Source organism: Peromyscus maniculatus, chromosome 9 (genome assembly GCF_049852395.1).
Source record: "Peromyscus maniculatus bairdii isolate BWxNUB_F1_BW_parent chromosome 9, HU_Pman_BW_mat_3.1, whole genome shotgun sequence".
NCBI classification, from domain to species: domain Eukaryota; kingdom Metazoa; phylum Chordata; class Mammalia; order Rodentia; family Cricetidae; genus Peromyscus; species Peromyscus maniculatus.
In genome coordinates, this window is record NC_134860.1 from 53,975,076 (window position 1) to 53,995,898 (window position 20,823).

Below are 20,823 nucleotides of genomic sequence, written 5' to 3' on the forward strand. Positions count from 1 at the left end.
AAATGGCCCTGAATCAAGTTTTGCAGTGGCTTAAGTATTTCCCATCAGGTCCAATCAGGGGCAAGCACACATCCTGACGTATTTCCTGCCTATGAACCTCCTGCCCACATGTGATCAAGCACATCCTGTGCAGATGGGTCAAATAAACTTGTTTAGGGGAATGAAAACATGTGGCTTGTTGTCTCCCTTAAACAATAGCCTCCAGCATTTCAGGAACTATCTATCCTTGGGCAAGGAGCTTGCAGATCAGAGGCATTTTTGTTTCATGGCTCTCTGAGGCATAGTCACTAAAACTTGAAATTTAACTTTGCCTCTCACAATGCTTTTGCTCTTTCTCTTATTTGCTTATGGATAATCTGCAAGTGTAGAGCTTCCCTTTTGAACTCTTCCATCCCTGTTCCTCAGACAGGATTCTGCTGGGCTGCAGCACATTAGAGAAAGTTGGTTTATCAACCTTTCTACCATATGCTGATTTGATGGAACTGACGGCATTTGCTTAAACTCTTTCTGTATAGTATTCTTCCCTGCTCTGCTGCCTTTCCAGGGGGGTGGGGTATCTGCCACTGTTGCTGCTGGCTATGGGCTACAGCTCTGGAAAAGGGAACAGGAGGTCTAGGGCCATGTGTACTTAGGAACTTGAAAGAAGTGAGGCCTGCTGTCTGTGACTGTCCATTGAGCCAAATAGCCAAATAGCCGCTATCTTCAGGAGTTCAGACGTGCAGGTTGTTAAGATCATCCCAGCTGGGCTTATTGACTATTTGAGGGAGAAGCAGCCACACTCCTGAAGGTACTCTCGTCTATAATCTGTAAGGAAGTCCAAGAAAATCACTGGTTCCTCAGAGTGAACTCGGGTGGAATTGTTCTCTGGTTTGCCACTCCAACCTTAGGAGGAGGGGTAGAAGTTGCTATGCCCCCCCCCCAAGGAATTTTAGCAACAGGGCTCATTACTGAAGTTTATATAAATAGGTTGGAATGTGCAGTGTGCATTGTTGTGTCAAGCTACAATGTTGCCTTCCTCATGGTTTTTAATCTCTAGTTAGAATAGCAATTATTAGAGAGCTAATCTCCATCAGCAGTTCAGTGAACTAGAAACGCTTTCCAGGGTTACGGACAGCATGAGAATGGCCTCATTCTAGCCCTGAAAAGGCAGCTGACTTCCTGTCTTCCTCTCTTTTCTGCCAGACCACCTGAGTGCTCTTGGCTGAGACACTAGCAGCTCTCAGCTCTGCCAGGGCCGGTGGGAAACAGCAATCCATGTGACATGAAGCTTAATATTTAGCTTGGTAGGGTCAAGTGGGAAAGGACTTAAGTTTGAAGTAGATGTTCATTTATTTCCATTTTTTTAAAAAAAAATCTGCATCTTGTCTCTAAATCTCTTACAATGTCACTGATTAATTTTTTTTTTTTTTTTTTTTTTTTTTTTTTTTTTTTTTTTTTGGTTTTTCGAGACAGGGTTTCTCTGTGTAGCTTTGCGCCTTTCCAGGAACTCACTTGGTAGCCCAGGCTGGCCTCGAACTCACAAAGATCCACCTGGCTCTGCCTCCCGAGTGCTGGGATTAAAGGCGTGCGCCACCACCGCCCGGCAAATTTTTTTATGTATTTCTCAAAAATTAAATTAGGGGATTAAAAGCATTAATTTTTTTAAGTTTCAGTGTGTGTGTGTGTGTGTGTGTGTGTGTGTGTGTGTGTGTGCGCGTGCGTGCAGGTACTTGTGTGTGCATGCATGTGCAAGCCTGAGGACGACTTCAGTGTCATTCTCTGGAATCCATCCTTTCCCTTTGAGGCAGGTGCTCTCACTGGCCTGGAGCTCACCAACAGGCTCATAATGAGGCTCCTTCGACAGCAATCCCTAGAAATCCACCTGTCTCCACCTCCCTAGCACTGAGATTACAAGCACATGTAATGCCCCCATGCCTGGCATTTTTATATAGGTTTAGGGGCCAAACTCAGGTCCTCATGCTTGCCAGGATAGCGCTCTTCTGACTTAGCTATCTCCCCCAAATCACTGCAAAAGCTCTTGATGTACATTACCAAATTTATACTTTCATAAACGGTACCAATTCATAATACCACTAGTCATGACAAACAATACATATATCTTGCCTATTAGCATGTGAAAGCTCTGTCAAGTATCAGATATATGCTATACTAAAAGCTACATACCAGGCCTATCTTTACTTTTTTTTTTTTTTTTTTTTTGAGACACTGTTGTGCTAAGTTGCCTAGGCTAGCCTTGAACTCACTTGATAGTGTAGGAAGGTCTTGAACTTGGAATCCCTCTGCCTTGGTCTCCCACGTAGTTGTGACTACAAACCTGTACTACCCACAAAGACTGGCTCTAGAGATTTTCCCTCATTTAGCAAAGGTGTGGGAAGTGTTCATATACATAGCCTAAGAACACAGAACAGAACTGGGAGTGTAGCTCAATGGTAGAGTGCTTGCCCCAGCATTGTGAGACCATGGACTCAAACTCCAGACTGGAGGAAATGTCCCCCACCCCCAACACACACACACACACACACACACACACACACACACACACACACACACACTCAGAGAGAGAGAGAGAGACAGACAGACAGACAGACAGACAGACAGACAGACTGACTGACTGACTGACAGAGAGCTGTTATTTCAGTGAAGGGACAGAAGAAAATAAAATAATCTGTAATAAAGGGTTTGAAATTAAAATGACACCACAAGGCAGAGACTGTATTGGGATGGGGTGGGGGTGCAAGCTTGTTCACATGAGTCAGGAAGCCTTCCTGAAAAGGAAAATGAGAAGTAGCCACTTGTCAGGAGCAGAGAGGATTCTGGGTAGGGACAGACAAGCAAAGCTCTGAGAGAGCAGAAGCAGGACTGCATCTGAACTGGAGAGACAGGAAGCATCTTAGCCAAAGGTCTCTAAGCTAGTGTGATGGGTTGGACTTCCATAAAAACAGGCTAATGAAGCTGACTCACAGAGGTGGGTCCCAAGCCAGGTGATGTGTTCCAATCACTTGGGCTCTTGATGGACTAGAGTTTCTCAGCCAGGTTAGCTCTGGCTTGGCCTAGGCTTGTGGTGAAAGGTGTGGGGCCAAAATGGGAGGCACCTGGCGGGGGCAGGGCTACAACAGAACAAAATAGATTCCAATGAGGAGGATTTTATAAGGGAGGTCACCTGTAGATGATTCAACTCAGCCCACAAACAGCGACCAATCATCCTAACTGACCACATTATGATCAAGATGAGGGAAAAGGAAGATACTAAGGCAAGTACAGTTGTTGGCTTTAAATACAGTGCTTTTACCTTTTGAGAAAGGTCACGAGGTACAACAAAACCCAGTTTCAGAGCTTTATTAGGAGGCAGGGAGACAGAAAAGAGTGACCAGGCCTGTGGAAGGCACTGCAGAGGGGGGAGGAGGAGCGAGCAGAAGAAAGAGGGGAGGAGTCGGTGTCCAGCTTTTAGGGATTCCCCTGCACGTGTGCAGCTGTGCCACGCATGCGCAGATTGTGGGACCGTGCAGCGCGCGCATTTGCGCAATCACACAGTGCACTGATGACATAAGACATAAGACCCCTTGCTTAGCTACTGAACTGTGCATGTGGGGTCATCTAGCTGGAGTGGCAGAATCCTAACAACAGTAATCTCCTTTTATCCACAGGGGGCATATACTAGGATCCCCAGTGGATGCCTGTGATAACATTTCTAAAATGTCCTAAATTTCATTACAAGATCCTGAGACTAGAGTGGATGATAAATGGGAAGTCAGCCTGTACCAAACTACAAGTTGCTATCAAAAGCCCAATTCACGATCTATAATGTCTGTAAAATCTTATTTCAATTCCTTTTCTTGGTGCTTCTAGATCGGCTGTTCACAAATAGTCGATCCAGAAGCAGTGGTGACCTCTCCTTTCAGCCATTCGGTCCCACTGTGTTCTCTGTTGTGCATCACCCCATTTTTTTTAACCCATAACTAGTGTAGGGTCAATATAAATGATTTATTCCTTCCTTCTCTAATTTTTTTCACTATATTAAAAAACTGCTCAGGGATATAGTTCAGTGGTAGAACATTTCACTATCAAGTTTAAAGCCCCGATTTCCATTGCCCAACACTGCAAAATACAATAAATAAATATAGTAGTAGTAGTAGTAGTAGTAGTAGTAATAATAATAATAATAAACACCACCAACAAAAAATGAAAGGACAATGACAAAATCAGTATTTTGTTGTTGTTTTTCAAGACAGGGTTTCTCTGTGTAGTCATGGCTGTCCTGGAACTTACTCTGGAGACCAGGCTGGCCTTGAACTCAGAGACCCGCCTGCCTCTGCCTCCTCAGTGCTGGGATTAAGGGCATGAGCCACCACCATGCAGCAATATTTGCTATTAAATATCTAATGACTACAACAGGCCCCATCAACCGTATCAACCTTGCCTCACATCAAGGAAACAGTTCTAGAGGTCGGTGCCTTAGTGAGTGAGGGGGGCAGGGGCTGTGAAACGGTGTTTGCCTTTGGATGGAAAATGACCCAAAGGGGCTGCATTCTGTTTTACAATGGGGTGTAAGAACAATAGCCATGCGAAGCAGTTTTTGTCTGCAGATATGCCGTGACCCAGTCCATGAGAGAGACTCCCCTCCCTGGAAAAGCCAGTTCTGCCTCCTCTGCATGATCAGGTGGCATTCCTGGATTCTAGATAAACGTGTGCTTTCAGGCTCCTTTGAACCGGTGAGAACAACTAACTGCCTAGTTCCCTCCCCACATTACAAGCTTAAATAAAGCCTTTAACACTTGTTTACTTTATATGATCTTACCCTTTAAAAAATTATCTCTTAGCAATGAAAAGGGAAAGCAAACTACTATTTGTTCTCTAAGAGGCAGGACTGCGACCAGCTGCTCAACCTGCTCCGCAGTTTGTTTATGTTTGGCTTTGTTGTTTCTTAGATGCTAATTTTCCTGCTTCTGACTACTCTCTGGACAGGCTCCTTTCTCTGAGGGCCCCATTCCTACTTTCTGATATTCCCACTGACATATTGGACATATATTGACATATATGTCCCAGTGACATGTCCCCTTAATGCAGAGATTCTAATAGAAATGTAAGGGCAAAGCCTGCTTGTTTTAAATGAATAGTTCTCCCCACCCCACCCCCACCCCACCCTCCCTTTAACCAGTCACTGTGAAGATAAATTGAGACACTGTGGAGCACAGCATTTCAGCTCTAGAATTTACTGGGGTTTCTTTGTGTGGTGGTGGTTTATACTTTGTGTTTACAAAATGGGGTTTCTTGTCTCAATTTCATCCTTTAAACAAGGCAAGCGCCTGCTGAGGCATACCACACCGTGCTTGCCAGGGTGGTGGCCCCAACAGAGGGGAAATGATGCCCTGGAAAGAAAAAGCGGTATTTACCAGGAAGCTATCAACTGAGGACAGGATGTGGTGTCTCATGAGTGATCAGGGAGACTTCCTGTCTGTCAGGCAGGGGACATGACAGGAAAACAGTCGAGCACAAGGAGGCAGTGTTTCAGTGGCAAGGCTGAAAAGTCAAAGACCACAGTAGAGTTCTTCTAAGTCAGTTCCTTTCACGGAAAAGTATTGTTAGGCAGAAACTCATGATCTGAGTCCAGCAAACTACCTGGTTGTCCCTGGGGAGGGTACAATGCCTGCTCACTAAACCCAACAGAGACAGAAAGAAGAGCCCTGCAAGAAGGAAATTCTAGTTATCCCATCAAGTGCCATAGCCAAGATGCACAGAAAGTCACCTCACATAAGAAGAGGTGATGTGAAAGACTGTCAGAAAAGGGTGGCTAGCAATAGACACCAAGAAAAGGGACGGGTCTGTATCCTACTACAGAGATGCTTGCACACCATGTTTATTGCTGCCCTCTTCATAATAGCAAGGCAGTGGGATCAGCCTAGATGTCCATCAGCAAGATGAATGGATAACACAAATGTGTCTCACATATCCAACAGAATTATATTCAGCCTTAAAAAATAACATTTGTGGGAAGATAGATGGAATTGGAAAATATTATTTAGTAAGATAACCCATGCTCAGGATGACAAGCACCACGTGTCCTCTTTCATATTTGAATCTTAGCATATATATATATATATATATATATATATATATATAGAGAGAGAGAGAGAGAGAGAGAGAGAGAGAGAAAGTGATAGGGGTGTGTGTGTGTGAGTGTGTGAGTGTGTGTGAGGGGGAATGTGGGGAAATAAAACAAGAAAGGACCATCAGGAGGAAAATCAGGCTTTAAGGATAGGTAATGACATGAAAGTGGAGAGGGGACTCCTGGGAAGTCCAAGCAGGGAGTAGTACAGGAAGACATGCCAGAGACCGGGTGGCAGAGGGAAGGTCAATGAAAGCAGTCCATATGGCATTCCATGAGGAAATTTGTGGCTTGCTCATTAAAATTTTTAAAATTCAAATTAATAAGAGAGGAATAAAAACAGATGTAATAAATTTTAAAGGGACGTGCTCCAGGGCTTGTCCTTACAAGCCTCATCAAATGGATAGTCTTGGTCCCACTGTGTCATCTTATGTCACAGTCAGCAGGGAATACAACTTGATATTGCCAACTATAGTGTATGAGGGAATCCCTCAAAGCCTGAGGTGAGTTTCTTCACCTGGGACCTTGCCTTGCACCTTGGAAAAGAATTTCAGCATGAGTCACAGTGAGGTATGTTAGATTACCGAAAGGCAGCTGTAGAGTAACAGAAAGCAGGAGAAGAGGGATGGTCAGACCTTAGGCAGGACCATGTTTATTCACGCCGAGGGGGTGTCTTTGTCACCCATGTGTTGAGAGGATATAAAAACGAAGGGCAGGGGTGTTATAGCTGTTTTCTGCTGATGTCTTTTGTCAGAAGGGGTAGATCCAAGTCCATTGAAGAGAGGGTCCTCTGGTCATGTAGCAGGGGGAGAGTCTTAACTTGATTGGCTATGATGGATCAGATGATTGTCCTGAATTCTTGAAGAGACTTGGGGCATAATTGTTAAAGGAAATAATTGTTGGAAGCAGATGATTTGGTCACAGAGTAAAACTGAGAGATTTCCCAGGAAGGTTGAGGGACAGGGAGGAACGGAGGAGGGAGAAAGGGGGCACAGAGTTGATGCAGGGTGACAGTAACTGGTCCCAGTGCCAGGACTGTTGCAGCAGAATGAGGTGGCAGCAGTAGCAGGGGGCTGCAGAGCATCACAGGAAGGGAATGGGAGAAAAGAGAAGAGTAATGTAAAGAATTCTGTCTGGCCTGGGTGAAAGGGATGGAGGTCCCCTTCAGCTAGAGTTTCTCCGTAGCCTCTAAAAGATGCTTTTTGCAGATGAATCAGGAACAAATGGAGCTGTTGTAGGGTGACAGCGCTGGGGAGAACTTGTGTGGGTCATTTTGTTTGGGTGTAGGATGAAGTCCAGCGAGTAAAACATTTAAAAGACAGGGTACAAACACAAGCATATGGATGAGGAGGGGGAAGGCATGGGCAAGGGGAAGGATCAGAATGGCAGGGAATCGGAAGCCCATGCCCAGGAGGAGGCTTGTGGTGGGATTTTTCCTGGTCCCTGTCTCTAGGACCCATTTCAAAGCAGTTAGGATTTGTTGACCCAAAAGCGGCATGTTCACTGAAGAGAGCACAGATCCCACCGTTAGCAGCAGTCAAAGCCACTCCTTTTAAATTTAATGAACAAATGAATTTTTAAAAATTAATTTAATTTCAGTTGACTGCAGCAGTCAAGGAGTAAAGCTGGTCCTAAAGGATGTCAGGCTGACCTGAGCTGGGGAGACAGAGGTTAACTGATGTAAAGAAGGCTTCAGTGCAACTGCTTTAGTTCCGAGTCCTAAAAACAATGTCCAGAGCGGCAAGAAGAGGGATGAATTCGGTGGTCCTTTTAAAGGTCACCTGAACTGCTTTTAGAGGTTTGGAGGTGTCCATCTCTCAGCTCAGCAACGGCTTCAAGGCCAACGGAAGGGTGACCAGAGGAGCAGCAGTTAGAATACCTCAGAAGAGGGCCATGATAAACTTAACTGTTAGCAAAATCCAGAACATAAGTTGGGAGGGTAAAAACTGTACAACTTTGTGGAGAACATTAGGAGGATGAAAACTTTCACATCAAGATTAACATGAGTTAAATGCAGGTGTACAACTGGCTGGACCATGTACCAGATCTGTAGCAGGATAAGGAAACGTATTAGCTGTTGGTTACATCAGAATCCTGAATCAGGAACAAGCACCTGCAACCTTGTAAAAGAAGTCACAGTCAGCTCTAAGAAATGCATCTGGACAGAAAGGGTCTAAGTGAGGTTCCTGCTTCCACATATGGTGAACTTTGTATATTTCTCTAAATATTAACAATATCAGCTGTTATTTCATGAACAAAAACAGTATCTTGGCTGGACAGTGGTGGCACACACCTTTGATCCCAGCACGGGAGGCAGAGCCAGGTGTATCTATGAGTTTGAGGCCAGCCTGGTTTACAAAACTAGTCCCAGGACAGCCATGGGTACACAGAGAAACCCTGTCTTGAGAAACAAAAACAAACAAACAAAACAAAACAGAGCATCTTAAATAAAACAAAATTTCTAGTTAGAAACAATTTTATAAGGGAAAATATTTAAAAATTGGGACAATTACCTTAAGCAACCATATCTAGTATTTGAAAACATGACAATATATACTTTTGTTTACATCAATTTTTTATGCCTATAATCCAAGAAACAATTTAATCACAAGTTGTATTTTCAAAAAAGAGATGATTTTTAATTTTCAATTCAAAAGTATACTTCCAGTGACAGCATCTGCCTTGTCAAGAGTAAATGATTTCACTTTACGAAGTTTTCTAAAATTGACCCTACTAACAGAACCTTTCAAAAATCTCTGCCTTCTCACTCCATACACTCAGCCAACAGATGAAAGATGATGGCAGTCAGTCATGTCAAGTCTGTATACATAATTTACACCGTAGACTGAAATAGCAAACAAGGCTAAAACCAACTCTTCACTCCTTCTGCCCATGGACAAATGTCTAGGTCACCACACACTGACAGCAGTAAGCATATTTCTTAACATTGTTCAATTAAAAAATAGGTTGGTTGTCTAGAGGCATAATTTGTAAGGCAAGTTAACCACATTAAATGAGCTTTATCCAACATTGGCTTTGAGATTTCTTAGAAAACACCCACAAGCATCACTGCTGAAGCTCATGTACTTGAGGCTTCAAGGAGAGAATGCAGGCATGGCCCTGGAGCTCTCCCTCTGGGTAGAGACTATAGTCTCAGAGTGCCAGAGGTGAGCCTGGGTGAGAGGTTCTCCTTCATCTAAGTCATCTCCTCCTGAGGAATCCAAGGGTTTAGGATATTAATACAGTGGTTTTCAACCTTCCTGATGCCACAACTCTTTAATACTCATGTTGTGTTGACCCCCCCCCCATAAATTCATTTCATTGCTACTTCATAACTGTGAAATTTTATATTATTATGAAGCATAATGTAAATATGATATGCAGGATATCTGATATGTAACCCCACAGGGATCATGACCCACCAGTTGAGAACCATCGATTTAATAGATTCATTTAATAGACTTTGTTGAGTGTACAGATATAAAAGCAACTGTCAAAGACAGGCAGAAAGAAAGAGAGACATGATCTAACCTTAGGTGTGACCATGGTTGTCCACAGTGAGGGGGCATCTTTGTCACCCACGAGTGCAGATGGTCAAAATGCCCACAGAGTAAAATGGAGTGCAATTTCTTTTAGGAGCAGAATTGACTTCCACAGTCCACAAGGGAAGCTGGGGAATGTAGTCTTTTAGCAGGAAACTTTCAAAGTAGGTAAAAAATGTGTTAAGCTTAAGGACAAGGCACACTTGGGAACCAATGTGGCCATTAGGAGAGGAATGTCCCCAAGTGCATTCAGCAGCAGCTATCCAGAAGATCTGAGGGCTTTGAAGAGACAGTTTATAACTAAGATTGGCAGAGGAAATGCATTGTTATACTCATTACCTTATTGAAATAAATTTTTGTAAATGAAATTATAAGGTGATTTATAAAGAACTGGATTACATATGTAGTTAAGACAACATGAATTAAAATACATAAAAAAGAAGGGATGTTTCACATTCAGACCACAGCATAAGGAAGCATATGGGTTGACTAGTATGGCAACCATCTTTGGGAACATGCCTCAAAACAACTATTAACCACGTGAAACAAAGACTGATGGAAGAGAGCCTTAAGAATGCTGAAATGAAGCACGTGAATGAGGACAGAGATGACTGTGGGGAAAGTTGGGGGATAGAGCTGGAGACTCAAGAACAGTGTACAGTACTGGGTTGAAATAAGGAATTAAGGCATATTTTCATGAAGATGAGATAGGCCAATGAATGCAGGAAAAATTGTTTTTAGAAAAGTCTTGTCAATTCAGATATAAGTTTTATTTGCCTTTAAGATGAAAATGAGAGGGTGGAAGGAGATAAGAGAACCACTAGAAAAGGGGAAAATGCTAAAAATCCTATTTTCCAGGCTGGGGGTGCAGCATAGTGATCAGACCCTTGCCTAGTATGCTTGAAGCACTAGGTTCAATGCTAGCAGCACACACACACACACACACACACACACACACACACACAATCCCATTTGCCTTGTGAAAACAGGGTGGTGAGCCTGATCGTGTTGTGACATGGCCACATCACCCTGACTAAGTCATAATGTGTCTGTAAGCTCTCCTCCTGCAGATCTGAAGAAATCTATCATGACTTCATCTTGTCTTTGAAGCTATAATCACAGTTGATGCCAGCTCTGTCAGAATCTCAGCCAGGGTTGGTGACACAAATTTAATGGCATATCTGAGTAGAGTTTGGGAGGTCGGGATGGGATCTGCAACAGAACTAGCGGCTGCAGACACCAGGAGGAGACAGTATGAGGACAGAGCAGTGACGTGTTTCTATTCTTTTATGGTGATGAAGAGTCTTCCCTCCAAAGAGAAGGGCAGGGAGGAGAAGCAGCAGGTGTGCAGTGCCTCTGCAGGTGTGTATGACACACCCGCTTGTGGGAATGCATGGCATTCAAGAGGTGTGCAACCGAGGACAGTTGGGAAGCATTCTGGAGATGTGTCTCAGACAATAGGCTATTTTCTATTGAAAGTCAACTCCAGTGCTTGCTTCAGCAGCACATATACTAAAATTGGAACAATATAAGCAAGCTTATGACTCCCGAACAAGATGACATGCAGATTCATGAAACATTCTGTGTTTTTAATATATACAACTTTCATTTCACAATAGGAAAAAAAAAAAAAAGGTCAACCCCAAACACCTTTCAGAGAAGGCTCGTGGCCTGGGCTTGGATAGACTCTGCCCTTCTGAGGTAATTACCATTAACTTGCCTCATTGTAAATAAACCAGTTACCCAAAAAAGCTGAGGGAGTCAGCAGTTGGCACAGCCATATCTGAATGGAATGGCAGAAGTCATAAAGCCAGCACAGCTGCTTGACACTGATCCAGCAGAGCTGAGCCACATGATGGCTGCCATGCCAACTTTGGTTTTCATCTCCATCCGTTGCATACTTGGGGCACTTTTAATATTTGTACAATCTGGGGATATTAGATTAATGGCAAATTTCTTATGAATTATTTATGCCTTCTCTCAGAAATGCTGCTTCTAAGCTTCCCCAGGGAAGTCCTGAACATACTATTCCCTCCCCCTCCCACTTTGAGGGAAATATCCTTATCTACTTGAAGGTGTTCCTTATGCTTTGGAGGTTGTGACACATAAAAGAAGCCAGAGGTCTCTTCATGAGGCTATGAGACATTCTTGAAACATCTGTCCCTGTACTTACACAGGAACAAGATATTCAAAACAAAGCAAACTCAAACAGATCAACAAGATTCGGTGGGCTAGAGGAGTTGGCCACAGTTCAGATTACAAGCCTCTTTCCACTGTACACTCAGACATTTACGTGGCATACAACTCTGCCCTACATAGAGGCATATTGATGAACAAAGTATGGAATGGAAAATGATAAAGGTATGAGGTGTCAGGACCCCCCTCTCTTAGAACAGTTAGCTCATGCAGAACCACTATAATGTCATATGGCCAAGGAACAACAGAATACCAGGATTAGATATATAGACAAATTCTATAAAGATATAAATGTGAACACTGTATTATGCCAGAATTTGAATAATAACTGCAGCAGCTTTGACCTGAGGATTTCTCCTGGGCACACTGACCAGTAAGAGTTAGTAATACACTGCTTGAGACATGGCAAAATACCCAGGGTGGTAGAAGATTTTTGTTTTGGTCTAGTGCCCTTGAAGCAACCAAAGCTACCAGCCTGAGAACAGGCTGTCATATGCCTCTAGATTCTTCTTCTTCTTTTTTTTTTTTTTTTTTTTGGTTTTTCGAGACAGGGTTTCTCTGTGTAGCTTTGCGCCTTTCCTGGAACTCACTTGGTAGCCCAGGCTGGCCTCGAACTCACAGAGATCCACCTGGCTCTGCCTCCCGAGTGCTGGGATTAAAGGCGTGCGCCACCACCGCCCGGCTGATAACTCTGTTTCTTAATGATGTCAAAACTTGAAGGAAAATGATTGGAAATGATAACTCTGTTCTGTCATAGTTTATTAATGATGACTAAAAGATGAGCAAAAGGAAATGAAAAACATGTCCAAAACCAAAAATGATATGATCTATGTTTTGGAACATCATGAATGTATTCCTACTTACTAAATTCTGTATAAACAAAGCCTGTGAAAGATACAGATTGTCAGAGTAGGACAAGCCATACTGAGATGCACTTCATCTCTGTCCATCTTTCCTAAAACAAAATTAAGAAGTGTCCCATGTCTTATTCCTCCATCACAAACTAAGAAGTATCCCATGTCTGATTCCTCCATTGCTGCTCTTGCATCCATCCATTTTCAGACCCTGCCCTTATCCGGAGCTGGACTCCATCAGGCAGTAGATTGATGCTTTGAAATGGAGGGAATTAAAGAAATGGTTATGAACTACAGAAAGGTAAAGAGATAAAATCTCCACTCTGTAAGGCAAGGCTTTTTCAGTGCAGGACACAGGCCAATGACACCTAACACCAGAACAGCTATTAAGGGCACTACCCAAGCTTTGCTTCCAGCTCTAGAGGTGGAACCTCAGGGATTCAAGCATCTGTAACGTGGATTATTAAGCACACCAAGGTCTAGAAACAGGAGTCACTCTGTGCTGGCCAAGTTCAAGCTTGAGGTATTCTTGCAATTCCTACTTACTGTTTATACCCATTTACCATGATGGTAACAAACAGAAGATTTTTCCCCCAAAGAATGAATTGATGAAGAAACAGCAGTGATTGTCATGTTAGAGTTCTGCAGAGATATGAGAAGCCTAAGTGGATGCCAAGACTTTGCTGCCCCACAGAATGGCTCACAGGGGGATGTTCTTGGGCCTTGCAAGGTCACTTCTCCAGGTTTTGGTTAGAACTCCCCAGAGCCCAATATGGGGGACAGTTTCTTAAGAAAGGTTAATACAACCCTGGTTATCTTCACTAACTCATCATAAAAGCAAGATGGATACTAGAAAAGCTTCTCAACTCTTCCCCAAGGCAGCTATGTTATCTGTTCACTTATCCAAAATTTCATCTGTTACAATTCCCTAAATGGAGTTTTCTGGAAGTAAAAAAAAAAAAATTAAAATTAAAAAGCAAGAAAGAAAAATAATTGCACAGTTTGGAAATCAGAAGACCCAGGGCTCTTGCTCAGCCCAGTAAAGACAGAGTAGTTCTTTGCCTTGGCTTCAACAGCATAAACAAAAAGATGATCAGGAGAAGGCCTGGGGACTTCTAAAGGTTCTTTCTATCCCATCACCTCTTAATTTTTAAGAAAGAAAAGCCAATCATTTCTGGAAAGAGTTGGGTATTCTACCTTCTCCAGAATGTATATGGAAAATAGCCTGTACATTTTTTTAATCCCTTTGAGAATTTCATGCATTCAAGTTTGTATCTTTTCATATCACTCCCCTCCAGAGACAAAGTAGCAAGTGCAAATATTACAAGTCCAGTGCCATCTGGTGCATTTTGAGACCATAACATGCTGGTTGGTATGCTCTCCCTATCACCTATTATTTGATGGTACACAGAAACACAGTATGTGAGTATAACAACAGCATTAAACTGACACTAGGTACATGCTGCATATTTATAATAATTTGTTGTTGTTGTTGTTTTCGAGACAGGGTTTCTCTGTGTAGCTTTGTGCCTTTCCTGGAACTCACTTGGTAGCCCAGACTGGCCTCTAACTCACAGAGATCCGCCTGGCTCTGCCTCCCAAGTGCTGAGATTAAAGGTGTGCGCCACCACTGCCTGGCTAAATGTGTAGCCCAGGCTGGCTCGAACACGTGATCCTCCTGCCTCCATCTCCTTCAGCAAATCCTAACGGCATGTGCCTCCACAACCTGCTATAAAAATATTACTATATGCTATTTTGGTTTAAAAAATGGGAAACACAAAGCTATATCAAAGATAAAACCAAAACCAAAGGTGAAATGTGTTGTTTGTTTTTTACTCTTTTTTGGGGGGTCCACCACCCAGCTTCCAAATAAATCACACCAATCAAGCATGAGAATGAGAGAAAATTCCTTTTCATGTAAATAAAAACTGACTCCATTTACCAGTAACAAATCCTTACTTAAATATACTTAAGGATGCCCTTGAAGAAGAAAACTTATCCTAGGTAGAATGTATGGAATACAAGGGAGAATAAAAAAAAGTAGCCAACATGTCAGTATATTCCAACAGATATAATAAAACTAGACTATCTAAAACTAAATTATTTCTGGTTGGAAGGCATGTGGGCATTTGCACTTTTTCCCTTTACTTCCTTGTTTTAAGAATAAACCATTAGAACAATTTTAATAGCAGAGGGAAGAGAGTTCCAGGCAGAAGTTCCTGAGGCTGGGAAGAACTTGATCTACTGTTGTGGGATATTTGTACACTGTGTCAAGATGTATTGTTGTGAATGGTATAATAAAAAGCTGAATGGCCAATGGCTAGGCAGGAGGTATAGGTGAAACTTCCAGACAGAGAGATAACTCTGGGAAGAAGAAAGGTGGAGTTACCAGCCAAACATGGAGAAGAAACAGGAGGGACAAGATGGAAGAGAGGTAATGCCATGTGGTAGACTGTAGATTTAAGAATATGGCTTAATTTAAGTTATGAGAACTAATTAGTAACAAGCCTAAGTTAATGCCAACATTTTATAATTAATAATAAGTCTCTGTGTCATTATTTGTGAGCTGCCAGTCCAAAGAAAAATTCGACTACAATCTACCTACCAAACTGAGAAGAACAGTGTGTTGGGGAAATTAGACTTGAGAGAAAGCAGAGGCCAAAGTCATAAGAATTTATCACAGCCATTGGCAATAAGGGTTCCAAACAAAAGACCTAACAAATGTAGATTAACTATTAAGACGACAACCCTAACTGTTTCATTTGTGCATTCTTTTTAATACTAAGTACCTACTATTAGGGTCTAAATGCATAACATTGTATTCTTCACTAGTCCTGGTTTATCCAAGATTATTCAGCTCCGGAGACGGCCAAAGACATAATTCTCTGCCCCATGCCTGATGATAGAAATACCACTGATATTCAGAAGTACCACTATACTATACCTCAGAGATTCATATTTTGGCCAAAATGAATCTCTATGCAATGAGATTGTTACTATTCAAATTACACTACAAGAAGCAAATAGTGGTGTGTGCCTGTTACCCCAACAGCTGTGGAAGCTCAGGTAAGAGATCACCTGAGTCCAGAAGTTTTGCTTTTTGCAAAAAAGCAAAAAGCAAAAAAACTAGTACTGATATCTAGAGAAAAAGACTGTTGTACATGCCAAAGTGGTAGTCAGCATGAGGTTTCAAAGTTCTAAAACAACCTACAAAGATTGCTAAGACATCAGTTGATAAAGAGAAAGGGGTGGATGTTTCAGACGAGGAGGAAAGAGACCAAACTTCTGTAAGATAAGAATAATCAACATGTTACATAAGAATACTGGCTTGATTAGTATTAGGAAACACCTTAAGTTTCATTATGAGTCAATAAAAACTACTGGATGGCTGAATGGGAACATCCATATTTCTTCCTAAAGGTAACAAGGAATAAGGGGTTTTCAGTAGGACTATGCCTTTAAATTTTTTGTTTGTTTGTTTTGTTTTGTTTGTTTGTTTGAGACAGGTTTTCTCTGTGTAACAGCCCCGATTGTCCTGGCACTCCCTCTGTAGACCAGGCTGGCCTCGAACTCACAGAGATCCGCCTGCCTCTGTCTCCCGAGTGCTGGAATTAAAGGCGTGCGCCATGACCACCTGGGTCACTATTTTCAAAAGACACTCTAAAAAAGCAGTCATGTCCATAGTAATTTACAAGTGGATGACACACATTTAGATACTGAGGTATACTGTATGTTCACTTTTACAATGTTTTAATACACATATACAAAATTCAAGGTAAAAAATAGTTTGTTTTCCAAAAAACAAAAATGTCACTTGCTGTGTTCTAGGAGGGGTGTACCTGTGAGCACATTTTTTTTTTTTTTAACATACAGCCATATGCTCAGCACAGAGAGGGAAAGAGAAGCTATATACACAGGCTTTGTTCTTTGCGGTTGAGTCCGTCCTGCCACCTCCGGGTGCTTCTTCTGAAATATTTCTGTCACTTACCTGCCATATTCTTCCATTCTTTTTTCATAAAACCACTCCTGTGCTTTCCTGATTCAAGAGCTAAGTCCAATATCCAGGATGCTCCAAAAGTCTTCCTACCCCTCCTGAAGTCCCACACTAAGGAAACTAATACCCTCACTGAATGATTTATAAATTAATTCTTTAGCACTGCATCTCCCAGCTAAAGTCTCTCCTAGTGTTCTTTCTCCCTGGAATGCTTACTTCCTGTTTACTCCTATTATTAGTAGTGGGGTTTGGGGAGGGGGGTAGGCTTTCTGTACTACTGCAAACAGTAATATTGACTTCATGTCTTAAATGCTTTGTTACTAGATACACGCCTCTCAAGTAGACGTCTATTAGTTTGCAAACTCTTAGCCTCCCTGATGTCTCCCAAGACAGAGCCTTGTAGATGGCTCTCGGCAACCGTTAGTAACGAGCATCCCTTTGTTTGGAATTAACTGGATCTCTCACAAGGGTAGCTAATTGGCTTCTCTGCGACAGCTGCTATCAAGGTCTGGCCGAGATTGCCGCCCTAACGCAGAGCAGGTAGAGAAGGGACCTCCTTTGTTCCAAAGACCTGATTCTTGAGGTCCCCCCACGATGTAACCAAATAACACACAAAGCCCAAATCTGAGTTGATTAAAGGTGGGACGTGGTGAGTCCTGGGCAAGAACTGAAAAACTCAGGGCCTCTTTCTGGAACGCAGGTGTCCAGGATTAAACCGAAAGCGCAGCCCCACGCAGGGGCAACCTGGGGGAGTGGGGTGGGGCCTCGTCCCTCTGCCTCCTGATTGGCTACCTATGGCCACCAGACTCCTATGATTGGCCCTGGCCGCAAGGGCCGCTGGGACTCGCACGTGCTGCTGCTGCTGCTGCTCACCCAGAGAGGAGCAATGGCGGCGGCGGCCTCGACGACGGCTGAGCTCAGCGCGCCTTCCTGCCCCACCGTGGGGAGTAAGAGCGGCCCGCGGGGTGCTTCGGGGTGCCAGTGCACTCGGTGTGGAAGGAAGGTGTCCGTGGCCTCCGGTGAGGAGCCCGGGGGTGGCTGGGGGGGGGGGTCCCCGCGGGCTGGCGACTATGGGAGCCGTGCTAGGCCTGTGAGGGTGAGCGTGTGGGAGCGGCCTGGGCCGCCGCGGGCGGTGCGGACGGACGGGGCCAGGGCTTGCGCTCAGCTCTGCCCCTCCCGGTTCTCTCCACACACCCGGGAAGATGGAGCCCGAGACGCCCCTGGCTGCCCCTCACAGGGCGCTTTCCCCTCCCACTTCCCCGCAAGTCCATAGACTCCTCAAAGAGCCGGCCTTGAAGAAGCCTGGAGTGCTCATGAGCTGGGGGCACCCGCCTCCAACGTTTCCTCCTCTGCTTCAAAAAAAAAAAAAAAAAAAAAAAATCAAAACAAGCCCCGCAGTGGTGGCGCACGCCTTGAATCTCAGCACTTGGCGGCACAGGTGGAGCTCTGTGAGTTCGAGGCCAGCCTGGTCTACAGAGTGATCTCCGGGACAGCCAGGGCTACACAGAGAAACCATGTATCGAGAAACGAAAACAAAAGAAAAGTTGTGTGATCTTGTGGTCAAGAAGGAATGAAGTTTGATTTTCCTGGGTAGTTTTCCTTTCAAGTAGACTGAAAGTTCTTAGATGGAGCGGGGCGCGGGGAGGCCCAGTTTATCTTAAAGCAGTGCTGGGGTGAGGGGGGTGGGGGGGACCACTGTCGTTCCTTTTGTGGATCCTGGGATTTGGATTTTGCTTTTTTGAGGAGGCAGTGCGGAGTTTTTGCCTTCCTTCGCCATGCTTCTATTAAGCTCATTTCCAATCTACAAAATGCATTTTTAAGTGCAGGTTATTTTAATCTAACAAGTGCTTCAGAGAACTTTGACAGGAGTAAGTTGTTGCATCTGAACTCCTTGTTCCTTTGCCTCTTTAAAAGCGAAGGTCAGTGGCTCTTTCAAGGTGGCCACCATTTAGGCGACAGAACCTCCTGTAGGGAAAACTGGTTGCACTTTCCAAGGGGGGTAGCATCTCTATGGAGGCATTTGTTTTTCAGTACTAGGATTTGAACCCAGACGCTGGTCCATGCCAGGCACACTAATAAGGTTTGGTTTTGGTTTGTTTTTGTTTTTTTTTTTCGAGATAGGGTTTCTCTGTGTAGCTTTGGAGCCTGTCCTGGAACTCTGTAGTTCTGTAGACGAGGCTGGCCTCGAACTCACAGAGATCTGACTGCCTCTGCTTCTCGAGTGATAAAATAAGGTTTTTAAACATAACCTTTTAAAGCTACTGGTTTGTTTTTAAAGCTAGGATTTGGAAATACTCAACTGGTAAAATAGTTATGTTTTGTAAGCTGAAGTGTACTATAGGTCAACTTGTACAGTATTGGAGCTGAGAATTTTTATTGCTTTGGTTAATATCTCTGAAATTCAAATATGACTTTAAAATCCTTGTGCCAAATTTCAGTTTGATGAAGAATTAAAATACCTTAATAAAAGTCAAATTAATGAAATTATTATAATTCAGTAAGAATGCCATAAATGTGTTCTAGCAAAACATTACTAACTTTAGTTCCCTTTTAAAAAATGATTTTATTTTGTGTGTAAGGGTGTTTTGCCTGCATTAAAATATAGCATCCTTGTACCAAATTTCAGTTTGATGAAAAATTAAAATACTTTTTAAAATTTTTATTATTATTATTATTATTATTATTATTATTATTTTTAGATATGAGTGTTATGTCTGCATGTATACCTGCACACCAGAAGAGGGCATCAGCTCTCATTATAGATGGTTGTGAGCCACCATGTGTGTGCTGGGAATTGAACTCAGGACCTCTGGAAGAGCAGTCAGCACTCTTAACCACTGAGCCATCTCTCCAGTACCCTAAAATACTTTAATAAAAAGTCAAATTAATGAAATTATAATTCAGCAAATTCCATAAATGTGTTCTAGCAAAACATTACTAACTGTAGTTTCCTTCTTAAGAAAAATGGTTTTATTTTGTGTGTAAGGGTATTTTGCCTGCATGTATGCCCATGTACCCGGTGTGTGCCAGGTGCCTGAGGGAAAAAAAAAGCTGGCACTTGTTTTTGATTCTCTGGGGAGGCAGAAACAGATCTCTGAGGCTTACTTGCCAGCTAGCCTAGGCTGTTTGACATGCTCCAGGCCAGTTAGAGACCCTGTCTCAAAAATCAAAGGGGCCCACTTCTGAGAAACAGAACTCAAGGTTGTCCTCTGGCCTCCATATGTATCACAAATGTGAATAATCACACACATAAAAATAATGAAGTAAAATAGCACTCTATTTTAAAGTTACATAATTTTTTAAAAGTTTATTATGATAAGCTTCAAATTCTACCTAGTACATTTAAATACTTTAAAATAATATTTTAAATACATTAATATATACATTCTCTCTCCATATATATGTGTGTGTATACACACTCTATATATGCATATATATATTTATAGTGTGTGTTTGTGTGGTGCATGCATGCACACATGCATGCATTTGAAAGCCAGAAGAAGACTTGCAGGAGTCCATATTCTCTTTCTATTATGTAGTTCTAGGGATCAAAGTCAGGTCATCAGTCTTAGCAGAACACATCCTTGCCCACTGAACCATCTTGCCCACATTTAAATCTTGGTACCTTGATACTATATTTTCAAATGTTAGGTTTACAAAGGTAATCTTAATGTGGGTCATGTGTATGAAAATAATAACATTTGGCTTCTACCCTGGTTTCCATCCTTGCTAACTTCTTAGATTACTGTGAGAGAATTCTTACCAGTGTTTCATTTCAGCTTTTCCTAACCCTGTCATAAGATAGGAAATACAAATTAGCAAGGGTAATGCTATCAAACAGAATGAAGATTGGACATGGAAACATAAGATTGGAGTCTGGATTAAACTTTTTTTTTCGTTTTTATTATATATTTATTTTTATGTGCATTGGCATTTCTCTTGCATGTATGTCTGTGTGAGGGTGCTGGATCCACTGGAACTGGAGTTATAGACAGTAATGAACTGCCATGTGGGTGCTGAGAATTGAACCTGGGTCCTCTGGAAGAGCAGCAGGTTGAGTGCTCTTAACCTCTGAGCTATCCCTCCAGCCCTGGATTAAACTTTTTAATTAGCCAGATTACCAACACATTTTTC

At 42.7% G+C, this 20,823-nt stretch overlaps 1 protein-coding gene and 1 non-coding gene across 2 annotated transcripts in view; both read left to right on the plus strand.

Moving 5' to 3' along the window:
- The first annotated feature begins 11,133 nt into the window (after positions 1-11,133).
- Positions 11,134-11,236, plus strand: LOC121832451 (U6 spliceosomal RNA). The gene has a single exon (XR_006076110.1). It is a non-coding gene; the product is annotated as a U6 spliceosomal RNA (small nuclear RNA).
- Positions 11,237-17,534: 6,298 nt separating this feature from the next.
- Positions 17,535-20,823, plus strand: part of Rnf17 (ring finger protein 17) — a 120,323-nt gene continuing 117,034 nt past the window's right edge. The window contains exon 1 of the mRNA XM_006993462.4: positions 17,535-17,708. Coding sequence (XP_006993524.2) covers positions 17,576-17,708 — 133 coding nt within the window. The 5' untranslated portion in view covers positions 17,535-17,575. The remainder of the gene's footprint in view (positions 17,709-20,823) is intronic.